This window comes from Muntiacus reevesi, chromosome 4 (genome assembly GCF_963930625.1).
Source record: "Muntiacus reevesi chromosome 4, mMunRee1.1, whole genome shotgun sequence".
Lineage (NCBI taxonomy): Eukaryota > Metazoa > Chordata > Mammalia > Artiodactyla > Cervidae > Muntiacus > Muntiacus reevesi.
The window spans coordinates 38,993,560-39,006,286 of NC_089252.1; the positions used below are offsets into that span (position 1 = coordinate 38,993,560).

Sequence of the window (12,727 nt, forward strand, 5' to 3'; positions counted from 1 at the left end):
GAAAGGATATTATCAGGGAGACAGTACCAAAAATGGCTGCAAAGTCAGTAAGGATAGATTGTCATTGAAGTTTGGAGATCTGATGTTAGAACAAGAACAGTAACTGCTAGCGCTGACAGCACTTCCTGTTTCCTGGTGCATTGCACATGTGGAGCCTTGAGTCTTTAAGACCACCCTGTTCAGCAGGGAGACTTGCTAGGTTTTCAAATAGGGCAGAGGCAGGTACCCACATGCTTTTGTGAAAGCTCACCCAGGAGAAGGGTATAAACCAGAAAGCAGTGGAGTGACCAGGTAGGATGCTACTGCAGTGATGCAGGCCAGAGGTGTGTGGAAGTCAGGTTTTCTGGCTGGTCCTGGAAAGGAGCAGCTCGCTTTCTGCAGAAGCATCCATTTGTTCTCTAGACATTTCAGGGACTCCTTTTACCAGAAGGATGCTTGGTCATCTCTAAAGATGTGGCACCATTAGCACAGGCTTACTGACATATCACTCTTCCAAGGCAGGTACAGAGGTGGAGGAAATTACAGTCCTTGAGTGGTATTATCATCCTAGACCCTGGCAGTATCTGCATCTGAGGGGAAATTAAAACTGCTATCTCTCTTGAGAGATGCTGGCAATCTCCAAGGAAGACTCAAACCCACAGTGACTTAGGAAGTCTGCAAGGCAACTGCTTCAGGCACTCTCCCCTACCTGGAAAGCAGAGCAGTCCACTTTTTGGTGTGAGCTGTGACGAGCTGTTCGTTGGCATCACAATTTTGACACCCCATGCACCAGGATAATACAATGAGGACAGGCCAGGTCCAAGTTCCAGAACCTTTGCAAAACTGCTTGATCTCATGATGTCCACCATGATCAGAGATAGGCAGTGCCGCAATCAAGAAAGGAAATTCTGACCAAGTTCTTTGTAGTGACTATGAACAGTGCTCTAAATCCCTGCAGTGCAGGCCTGCCCCACCCCCCAGGGGGGCAGGGGCACAAGAGGCAACAGAGGCCCCATCAGGACCATCGAGGAGAATGAGTCTGCAAATGCAGCCGTTGACCTTCAAACTGAGGGATGGCCTCCTCCTGATGGCCCTTGAGAGCCCCCTCAGGGACCAGTGCCAGGGGACCAGAGATTCTCTGAGACCCTGAACTGCCTCTGCAGCATCAGTGGGACACAACATCCTCACGAGGCCGAAAGTGGGGTCTGGCTGCTTTCCCCTCGGAAACCAGTAAAGAGGCCAGGTTGGTGGAAAGAAAAGTTGGCTTTCTTTCGGAAGACAGCAACCTGAGAGGATGGACTCCTGTCCAAAGACCAACTCTCCCCCACTGAGAACCAGTGGGCTAGAGCTTTTATAGGTGGGGGAAAGGGCTCCATGCAGAAACAGCACAGTCAACTCTGTCATCTTGAAATTGGTCATCAGTGGTCTGACCTACATCATCTTGATTGCTTTAGGGACAGTTAGTATTCAGCTCCAAGGACTGTTTGTTCCCATTTCCTGAGGCCAGTTCTCAGAATGATGGCAGATTATGTCATGGTTACAGTCTGGTCATCATGAGATTAACTTCTTCCACCTGGTGGGGTTTCAGTATTACTAGACAGCTCAAAGGATATGGCTCAGAATATTATCTGTCGCCCTGAGAAGGCACTAAAGGTCTTTGCCTTTGCTTGGTGACTAAACTACTATTGCTGAGTCTTGTTGAATTGCTTTCCTTTGTTTCTGCATTTTCCCACTTCTCTGATTAAACTTATTCTTTGGCTAAAGTTTTTCTACACACAAAATGCAGGTGGAGGACACGATGGGGAAGGACCATAGAGGCCTGCTCCATCTGACTCACGTGTGTGGGATGGGGGTGTCCAGGCCTTAGAAGTCTGCCCAGATGGGAGGGATTGCTGGGCCCTGCTGAGCGCCAGGAATCTTGTCACTAAGCTTCTTCCAGGGAACAAAGAAGAGGAATGAATGCCAGGAAGAGAATGAATATCCCTGAACACCTACCCTCTGCCTCTTAAAGTTAATGCTCAACTGAAACCCCAAATACATCAAAATAGCCCCCTTTTATGTATATATATTTTATTATTAAGGTACATCTGATATACAATATTATGTAAGTTTCAGACATAAACATAGTGACTCAGTTTTCAAAGGTTATATTCCATTTATAATTATTATAAAATATTGACTATATTCCCTGTGTTAAACAATACATCCTTGTAACTTATTTATTTTATACCTGGTAGTTTGTACCTCTTAATCCTCTACTTCATCTTGTCTTCTTTTCCCTCTTCCCACTGTAACCACTATTTCTGTGAGTCTGTTTCTCTTTTGCTGTATTCACTGGTTTGGTTTTTCCACATGTAAATGATATCATACAGTATTTGTCTTTCTCTGATTGACTCATTTCACTCAGCATAATGCCCTCCAAGTCCACCCATGTTGTTGCAAATGGCAAAATTTTATCTTTTTTATATATCTGAGCAGTGTTCCATTGTAATACATACGACATCTTTGTCCGTTCATCTGTTGGTGGACACAGGTTTTTACGTGTCTTGCCTACTGTAAATAATGTGGCTTTGAACATGGGGGTGCACATATTGTTTAAAATTGGTGTTTTAATTTTTTCTTATACATACCCAGGAGTGGAATTGCTGGGTCATACGGTAGTTCTCTTTTTAGTTTTTTGAGAAAAAAACATCCATCCTGTTTCCACAGTGACTGCACCAACTTACATTCCCACTAACAGTGTACAAGTGCACACTGTTGGTAAGAATGTAAGTACTCCACAACCTCTATGTTTGATATTTCTGTTCTTTTTGATGATGCCCATTCTGACAGGTGTGAGGTGATATCTCATTGTAGTTTTAATTTGCATTTATCTGAGGACTAGCGATGTTGAGCATCTTTTCATGTGCCTGTTGGCCGTCTGTATATCTTCCTTGGAAAAATGTCTATTCAGATTTTCTGCCCGTTTTTAAATCAGGTTGTTTGTTTTTTTGATGCTGAGCTATATGCGCTGTTTGTATATTTGCATATTAACCCTTATCAGTCACATCATTTGCAAATATCTTCTCCCATTCTGATATGTTGTCTTTTCATTTTGTTGATGGTTTCCTTTGCTGTGAACAAGCTTTTAAGTTTAATTAGTTCCCATTTATTTTTGTTTTTATTTCCTTTGCTTTAGGAGAAAGATCCAAATAAATGTTGCTACAATTTATGTCAAAGAAAGTCCTGCCTAAGTCTTCTTCTCGGAGCGTTATGGTTTCCAGTCTCATATTTCAGTCTGTAATGCATTTTTACAAAATAGCCCCTTTTTAAACCCATCTTACTGTGCCTCAGTCTCTATAATTCTGAAGGACATTGGCCATGCCTGTGGAATGTTTAGCAACAACCCAGGCTTCAAAGTGACTGTTTTCACCTCTTTTTCTCCATCACTCAACCGAAGAGTATTTTTTCCTCTCTGCTCACTTGATCAGTAGTTTTCAGATTTTTTTCCTGCCTCAGTTCACTTGAGGGATATGTCATATCATTAGCAGGAACTTAGTACTTCAGTGGTTCTCAATGTGGAAGGAAAGAGGGTTTTGAAATTGGGCAAGCTGACTGAAAAGGAGGTAGATCGAGGGTCCCTCCCAGGTACACATGGTTTCCCATGCCCGGAAAACCACTGTGCAGACAGAAACAGGGCTGTGTGTCATCCAACAAGCGTGTTCCATTGCTGAGTCGTGTCTGACTCTTTGTGACTGCATGGACTGCAGCACGCCAGGCTTCCCTGTCCTTCACTATCTCCTGGAATTTGCTCAACTCGTATCCATTGAGTCGGTGATACCATCCAGCCATTTCATCCTCTGTCATCCTCTTGTCCAACAAGCTTATTCCACAAAAAATGGGAAACAGAAATGCCTCACAGCTTATGACCCTCAGCTGGATGGCTTCAGAAAGCTGCATGCACTGTGCGATGTGGCCAGCTCGGTGACCAAGTGTCAGGGACAGAGTCCAGAGCCAACAGCCCTCAGTCCAGGCTTCTCCGCTGCCTGACCTCAGACAAGCCACTTCACACCTTTTGATCCTAAATTCCCTTCTTGGTACAGTAGAAATAAAAACACTCACCTGGTAGAGCTTCAAAGATCCCATAAGCATATAAATTATTCATATATGACAATCCTGTAAAAAGTCACTCATTCAGAGCAATATCCAACAGAATAAAAAGCATTTTTAAACTCAGTCAAATGTCAGGGGTAGTGTTTCTGGGCACTGAAACATCACATAACTTTTTTAGGCTGCAAACCTCAATTCCATTTTCACATGAAATAGAGATGTTAGAGACAGGAAGGCCAAAGAGCAACCATTGAGAAGGCCATCACCCCCTGAATCTCACAAAATAGAAAAATTCTACAAAAATGGAGTTGAATTAAATTGCAAGAAAATATGGCCATTTGAAGTCCTGAGATTAATTAGCAACTTTTTTTAAGATATCAAAATGTTGACATTTAGGTTTCAATTTGTTTAGAAATAACAGTACATGAACTAGACAGCATATTAAAAAGCAGAGACATCACTTTGCCAACAAAGGTCCATATAGTCAAAACTATAGTTTTTCCATACATCGTGTACGGATATGAGAGTTGGATTATAAAGAAGGCTGAGTGCCGAAGAATCAATGCTTTCAAATTGTGGTGCCAGAGAAAATTCTTGAGAGTCCCTTGGACTGCAAGGAGATCAAACCAGTTAATCCTAAAGGAAATCAAGCCTGAATATTCATTGGAAAGACTGATGCTGAAACTAAAACTCCAATACTTTGGCCACCTGATACAAAGAGCTGACTTATTGAAAAAGACCCTGATGCTGGGAAAGATTGAGGGCAGGAGAAGGGGACAGTAGAGGATGAGATGGTTAGATAGCATCACCAACTCAGTAGACATGAATTTGACCAAACTCCAGGAGATAGTGATGTCAGCCCACTCCAGTATTCTTGCCTGGAGAATCCCATGGACAGAGGAGCCTGATGGGCTACAGTCCATGGGGTGGCAGGAAGTCAGACACAACAGAGCAACTAAGCATGCATGCCAGGAGATGGTGGAGGACAGAGGAGCCTGGCCTGCTGCAGTCCATGGGATTGCAAGGAGTCAGACATGACTTAGTGAGTGAACAAGAACAACAGAACGTGAGCCAAGATTCTGGTTCCTCCCAGTCCTCACCTCTCTTGAGCTTCACACAGTCCCTTTGGCTGCCTCCATCCAGGACGTTGATGATGACAGTAACAGGTGGCCACTGCTGTCTCTGGCCCCGAGCTCCCGGGCCACCTTCTCATTGGCACTCCACTCTGCGGCCTGTCCAGCAACCATAATTGTGTCTTCAGTTGCTTTAATGCAATAACAATAAATAGTTTATATGGACCAAATAAAATGCAACACTTGGAAGAACCCAAAATGTAGTATGGACAGAAAACAAAGAAACTTCAGAGACTTGGCACACACAATTGAGTGCATCTTCCTTCTTTGAGCATGATGATCTTAGTCATTTTATGTGCCCAGTTTTGTTCCTACGAGAAAGGGAGGTAAAATTCGATTCCAGAAGCTTCAAAAAAAAAAGAAAAAAAATTCGATTCCACACTACCTGAGAACATACCGTGCATTATGTACAGCTCTGACCTGCATCCTATTCTTCCAGGCAGCTTTTCTGTTCATTAGGGTTTTCTCTTCTCCTTTTTTTGTATCTGGCATTTTTAACAGACTGCAGCATTTTGGAGTCACGTTCTCTTGAGGTGGGCAACTGAGATGTACCATTATATCCTGCGGAAAGTGACAGTGGGATGAGAGGTGGGGAGGAAGTTACTGAATCGCAAAAACGTGTTTCCTATTCAGACACTAACGGCTGTGTGAGAGATGTCCCCTGTCCTTCTGCTCTGTGCCCGGGGACCGGGTGGCATCTTCGTGTGGAGTCATTGGTATTCGCTGGAGCTTGCCTGCCTTCATTTTTATTGTTTCTGAGACTTATTACTCTTTCAGAGTGTTCCCCGGTTTGCTGCCTCTTCTCAGTATATATGAGCTAAGGTAGTCAGAGGAAACACTTTAATTACATTTTAAGTAGAGTCAGAGCCTAAGTCTATTTATGAAAATTCTAACAGACGGTACAGCGAGGCCATTAACTTAAATCCCCAAAATAACATAAAGTGTTTTTTTAAATAATAAAAAGTCCATAGTTGGTGCATTGAATTGTATCTGCATATTAAAAATAGGCCCTGAACATTAAATACTGCCTAACTGCACATATTGCATTTAAAAAGCCCTGCTGTGAAAAGCACCCTGGGACCTGGACTGTTGAGGTGTCTCCCAAGCTGGTCTTTATGCGGCTGCTCCGAGGACAAGGCCTCATCAGCAGCTAACGATGCTCTCGCATTGCCTTCGCTATGTCTCACCGGGCCTCTTTTTTAAAGATGCTCCTGTGCTTTGGTTAAATTGGATTTTAACCACAACCTGCTCATAACTTTAGTCAAGCAAAGACTGGAGAGATTAAGGAGGATTTGAAGGTTGTACTTAAATGTAAACTTCAGGGTGGGCAAGCTGAGTATTGCCCCCAGAATTCCTGTGCTCAGGAATCCTCGTGTTTCTTCAAGAACCCAAGCTGTCTCTTTCTCAGCCACTGCAGGGTTCAAAACCTGGTTAGTTTTCCTTCCAGTAAATGTGAGAGAAGCAGCTTTTCTCTAGAGCCTCATAAACAATGTGATTTCTTCCTTCTCAGGAAGACTGGTTCCAAGTAGGATTCTTCTGAAAGCATTCAGTGATTCAATTGATGTAGCTTTATTGGAACACATACAACTTTTGACCTCCTTGCAGATAAAAGAGATAGCCAAAGAACCTTTTGTTCTTACCCCCAAGAAAAAAGCCCAGCAGAAAATTGTCTAAAATGTGTGTCGATTTGCTTCATTTATTAAAAGATATTTAGAAGCCAAAAGGGCTGTGAAATAGGACATAGTAGAATGATTGTGTAGCAAAATTACTTAATTTTCCTTGGGCGCATTTCACTAGTGGGTTTATTAGCAGCTATCTGTCCAACTCATGGTCTGCAAAAAAAAAAAAAAAAAAGGTGGTATGTCATAGGGTAGTCAGAGAAGGCTCGGTGCCCCAGGAAGACAAAGCCTGGAAGAAGAGCCATGTCTGCCTCTGGAGTCTCAGATCTGTGCTGGGCCTCGCTGGGGGCCAGACAGGAAACTGTGTTCCATGTCCCTGATGACCTGCATTTCTGCCCTTGTTACTATTTTGCTTAGACTTCCCAAGACAGGAAGGCAACCAGGGACTCACTCTGTCAAAGACCCATCATCATGTCTGTCACAGCTTCTCTGAATGCCAGGTGCCTTTAGAGCTATAGCCAAAGTTTTGTTTTCTAAGTAGAAATTTAAACAGCTGACTTTCATCCTACTGCGGGAATAAGAGGGAATCCAGTCTAAGGTAAATATTTTCTCAACTATTTTGAAAAAAAATGTACGCTAGTAGAAAGCCATGACATTTACAACTGGGTACATCTTAGAAATTTTTACAATGGTAATCTACATAACAAAAAGAGACAAAGCCAAGTTATCAATCTAGAAAGTCCTTTTTTCCTCTCTGAGTTCCCCATTAGGTATATTACTGATGCTACAAGCCAAAGACAAGAACACACGGTTTTCATCATGAGTGTATTCTGGGGGAGATCGACTGTGTAATCGGAAGCAAAACTGTGCCAGAATATGCTAGACCTGGTCAGCAAATCCACGAGTTAGGAGACCATGGGTGGCACCAGCCATCTGATCGTTTCCTTGAAGCAGCTTTTTGTTTTGCTTTGTTTTGCTTTTGTTTAAAGAAAATACATCTTGCCACTTAAACTTATTCATATTATCCCTGGATAGGAAGCTGGGAGGTTCATCGCAAGAATTCCCACTTCTGCTGTCTCACTCCTACTGTCCCTTCCTGGTGACAATCACATTATACCTGGAGTTAAGAAAATTTCCTGTTTGGGGGAAGCAGTCCAATGTCTCCTATATACTCTTGTTGTAAACCTCCATTTAGAGACAAGGAGATATGACCTAGATTGGAAAGCATCCTTGGCCATGTGTGGATGTTATCCCCTCCAAAGTCCTCATCGGGAGGGGCGCCCAGGAAGAGCCATGGGTTTGGAGTCGGAAAGCACTGAGGTCTGACCCAGGCTGGTCCGTGATGAGCTGATCTGTGATGAGGTCTCTCTGTTTCTGCTATCCTCTGCATAAAGCGGGCAGGCAGTCCTCCGTGGCTGCTGCTCTCATGAATATTAGTCAAGGCAATGGACTCTTCACCCTTATCGATACCCCCGCCCTTGTGGTCAGTGCTGGGAGATGGAGACCGTGGGCCCCACCCACATAAAAACATGCAGAGCTCAAGTGCAGGAAGATTGGTTATCATCTCATTGCTTTTGTCTGTTTCCTGGTCACCAGGTACTTGAAAACAGCCAAATTAAGATAACTTTTTTAGATTCACAGACTTAGAGAATGAGAATTTATGGTTACCAGGGGTAAAGGGCGGGGGGCAGGGTATAGACTGGGAGTTTGGGATTGACATGTACACACTGCTGTATTTAAAATAGATAATCCACAAGGACCAACCCTATAGCACAGGGAACTCTGCTCAATATTCTGATAAATGGGGAAATGAGGGAAAGAATTTAAAAAAGAATAAGCATATGTATATTAGGACTGAATCACTTTGCTGTATGCCTGAAACCAACACGATCTTGCTAAATCAGCAACGATGTTGTTGTTATTCAGTTGCCCAGTCATGTCTGACTCTCGGGAACCCATGGACTACAGCACACCACTATACTCCAATATAAAATGAAAATTTTTAAATAACTTTTTTTAAAGCAAGGGCTGTTGGAATTCCTGTGATCACCACAGATGCTAAAGAAACGCAACTATGATGTGAACGCCATCTCCACAGAAGAGCCTCTGTCTGTCAAGAGTGGGAAGGAGCTGGCATGAGTGACTCGGGGTGGCATTGCCTCCCGTGGCCCAAGAGCATCTCCTTGTCCTCCTGGAGCCAGCACCTCTTCCCTGCGCCATAGTTGCCCCCAGCTATCTGTCTATCTCTTATCCTGTGGTGAGTTAACTAGTAGCCAGGGATCTGCTGGAAGACACCCACGTCTTTCCCAGAATCAGGTCCCTTCTTCATCTTCCCATGAAAAAGGCAAAGTCTGGAAACTTTCACATGTGTGGAGAAGGCAGAGGGGAATGAAATTGGTAATTACATCGCGACAGACTCAAAGTATTAATAGAATTAAAATGTCATAAGGGAAGTCAAATAATAGTCATTACTCAACGGTAAAATAACTGTCACTCATAGAATAACAATGACATGATTCAGAAAAAGAGGATGATTTTTAAATCCCTGAAGCTATTTTAAATGCATATTTTATGGAGGAATAGAAGTTACATGTCTGAATAAATCCTTTATCCTATAATGGTCTTGTTCTAGATGGAATTAACTAGTGATTTTACTGTATCATTATTGATTTAATTTATTAATAACCCTTAAAATGTTTTTACTTCTTTTTGCCCTGCATTGCATGGCATCTCACCCTTCAGTAGCAGTATACATTGTGAATCTGTTGTTCAGTTGATAAGTCGAGTTCGCCTCTTTGCCACCTCTTGAACTGCAGCACTCCAGGCTTCCCTGTCCTTCACCATTTCCCAGAGTTTGCTCAAAGCTCTGTGCATTGAGTCAGTGATGCCATCCAGCCATCTCATCCTCTGCCACCCCTTCTGTTCCTGAATCTCTGAATCTGTTAGTACAGCTCTTAGTGTGTAATTCATCTAATCCTGGTCTGCATCCATGATTTTTTTCAAAATGATAAATGCAGTGTAAAAACTATTAAGATAACGAGGTGTCAACAATGACTATGACTAAGATATCTTAATTTTAGATGGGCAATTTAATATTGTTGATGTGAATGTAAGTTGGTGCAACTGCTATGGAGAATGGTATGAAGGTTCCTCAGAAAACTAAAAATAGAACTACCATATTAACCAGCAGTCCCACTCTTGGGCATATACCTAGACAAAACTACTGTAATTAAAAAAGATACATGCACCCCCTCTGTTCATAGAAACACTATTTATAGTAACCAAAACATTGAAACAGCCTACATGTCCATCAACAGATGAATGGATAAAGATGTGGTACATGTATATATGATGAAATACTACTCAGTCATTTTAAAAGAACAAAATAATGTCATCTGTATCAAGGTAAATGCAACTAGGGATTATACTAAGTGGATTGGGAGTGGGGAGGGATGGACTACGAGTTTGGAGTTAGCAGATGCAAACTGTTGTGTACAGAATGAATAAACAACAAGGTCGTACCATGTAACACAGGGAACTATTAATATATTCAATCTTCTGAGATAAACCATAATGGAAAAAACATAAAAAGAATGTATATAACTAGTCACATTGCTGTACTGCAAAAATTAACACCACATTGTAAATCAGCCATCACTAAAAACTGTTTCCCATGGGGGTCTGCGAGCAGGTATGTCCCCACCACAATCGTACTAAGGAACACTTCAGGCACAAGTGGACCCATGAAAAGAGATCATAAATTGTTTCCATTGAACCCCAGACTGATCACTTAATAGTGGCTGCTGGTGTAAATAGCCAAGATGGCCAAATGCTCTGGGGGGATGGAGATTAAGGGAGCAGAAAGGAGCTTTCTGTTCTAAAGAGGGAAGTTGGGAAGCCACCCTGGGGTGTGTTTGAGGATGTGAGTTCCTGGCAGCACGTTTTCTGGCCCCAGAATGTTTCAGAATGATGCTTTCAGGCACCTGCTCTGCCTTCATGTCTTCCTCCTGCTCGTCTCTTCTTTCCCAGTTGGTGCCAGAAATGTAAGAGTGGGTACAGCAGAAACAACAGATCAGTGTCACCAAATGCTGCTTGCTACCATCCTTCCTCCCAACACCTCCTTGTAGCGTTGACTACATGAAGGTGAAACAGAATGTGGACTAAAGTGGAAACTAAAATCCGAGATTTTTTTTCACATGTCAGCTGATAGCAGAGGACATTTTCATTATAACTTGAATGGAAAAATGTATATCTGACTACTAACCCAAAGATTAAAGACCCTGGGCATAATAATGCCAAATCCTTAAATAAATGGACATCTAAGCTCCATTGAAAATGAAGGGAAAACTCTCGCAGAAGTTCTTAGAGGATTTTAAGCTTGAAGTTGTGAAGTCTTAGCTTATCTACTTTCAATTTTAACCAAAAATAAATCTTTCCATTTGCAATTGGGAAGAAAAATGATATCTTTATATCTCATAGGAGAACATTGAAGGATGATGATATAATTAAGAAGTTGAAAGAAATGTTAAGTTCTCTATATTAAAGATTCAAGTAGAATGGAGATAAACACCCAGCCATCTTTAATACATTGTACAGATGAATTGGGGGCTTATTCTTCAGTCCCCATCCATATTTGTAACATTTTGTCTAAAGGAAAACAAAAAAACTAAATTAAATATTTAATATATAGAGTAGTTTAATAATCCATTATCTCTTTCCTGTGAACATTCTTTTCCTTCCTTGACCCTCGTACATTTTTTAAGAACACCCTCCTTCATTAAAATCCCTGTGTTTGTTTACTGCACCGAATTGTAATTCGTCATGTCACTTTTCTCTTTCTTCCAGAGCTTCTTTGAAGGGCAGTCTGCACCATGGGACTCTGCTAAGAAAGATGAAAACAGAATGAAGAACAGATATGGGAATATTATTGCCTGTAAGTGTTGACAGCATCATTGCGCTGTGATGTAACTTTCTTTTCACGTCTGCTAAGATTGACCACCAGCCTCATGCAGCGAGAATTTGCAGTGCAATTACTGCCTTCATCTCGCCGGAAAAGCTGGTGTGATGCTTTTCCTTAAGGAAAGGAAAAGCTACCTAAATACCCCCGCTACGTCCATGTGTCTTGCTGTGGGACTAGTTTTACTTTTAGATATAAGGTTTGGGTAACCTAGGTAATGTGCAAATGCTAAGAAAATGCATTCTGGAAGGAGTAAACATAACAGATCTGATGATTCCCAGCTGCTTCTTGAGAAGCAATAGAAGTAACAACTCGAAGCACGCCTCGATGCCAGGAGCTCGGGACTCTCAGCAGACACAAGCTCATTAATCCTGGGACACTTGGGGTTATGAGGTCAGTAACAGCCCCATTTTGAGGACAGGAAACTGAAATGCAGAAGTTAAATGATCGTCCCCGTATCACAACACTCATTAGCAACAGAGCTGAGATGATAACTCAGAAATTCCCAGTTCCCATGAAGCGGAATGCCACCAATCCATAATGTCTCAGTCGGTTCTTAAATCGAGCTCAGCCTCATTAATGTTCCGTAACGATGCGGAGAGGCCCGGTAGATTGATGAGCTTCCCTCTTCCAGGGCTGAAGCCATCCATCCCTGCATTGCATTGCTCAAAGCCACACGAGTACCAACAGGGTACTCATGGAATTAATGCTATTTCTAAAGATACATTAATTTAAAGAACAAACAATAACAGTGTGAAATACAGAGTACCTAACCCATCCAGCCTTATTACTTATAAGAGAACAAATTTGAAAGGTTCAGGTAATCCCAGGGAGCCATGTATTAGCTTGCTTGATTGTGTAAGTGTGGTTAGATTTCACCTGCCTGAGTTTCTTGGTGGGACGGTTGAGATCCTGTCGCAGCATCTGCTGCTGCTGTGAATGTGCTAAGT

At 42.3% G+C, this 12,727-nt stretch overlaps 1 protein-coding gene across 4 annotated transcripts in view; it reads left to right on the forward strand.

The window, feature by feature from the left end:
* The window catches only part of PTPRM (protein tyrosine phosphatase receptor type M), a 637,795-nt gene that overhangs the window by 542,542 nt on the left and 82,526 nt on the right, over nt 1-12,727 (forward strand). For all 4 annotated transcript variants that reach the window (XM_065932554.1, XM_065932556.1, XM_065932555.1 and 1 more), the window contains one exon: nt 11,666-11,753. In XM_065932554.1, coding sequence (XP_065788626.1) covers nt 11,666-11,753 — 88 coding nt within the window. The remainder of the gene's footprint in view (nt 1-11,665; nt 11,754-12,727) is intronic.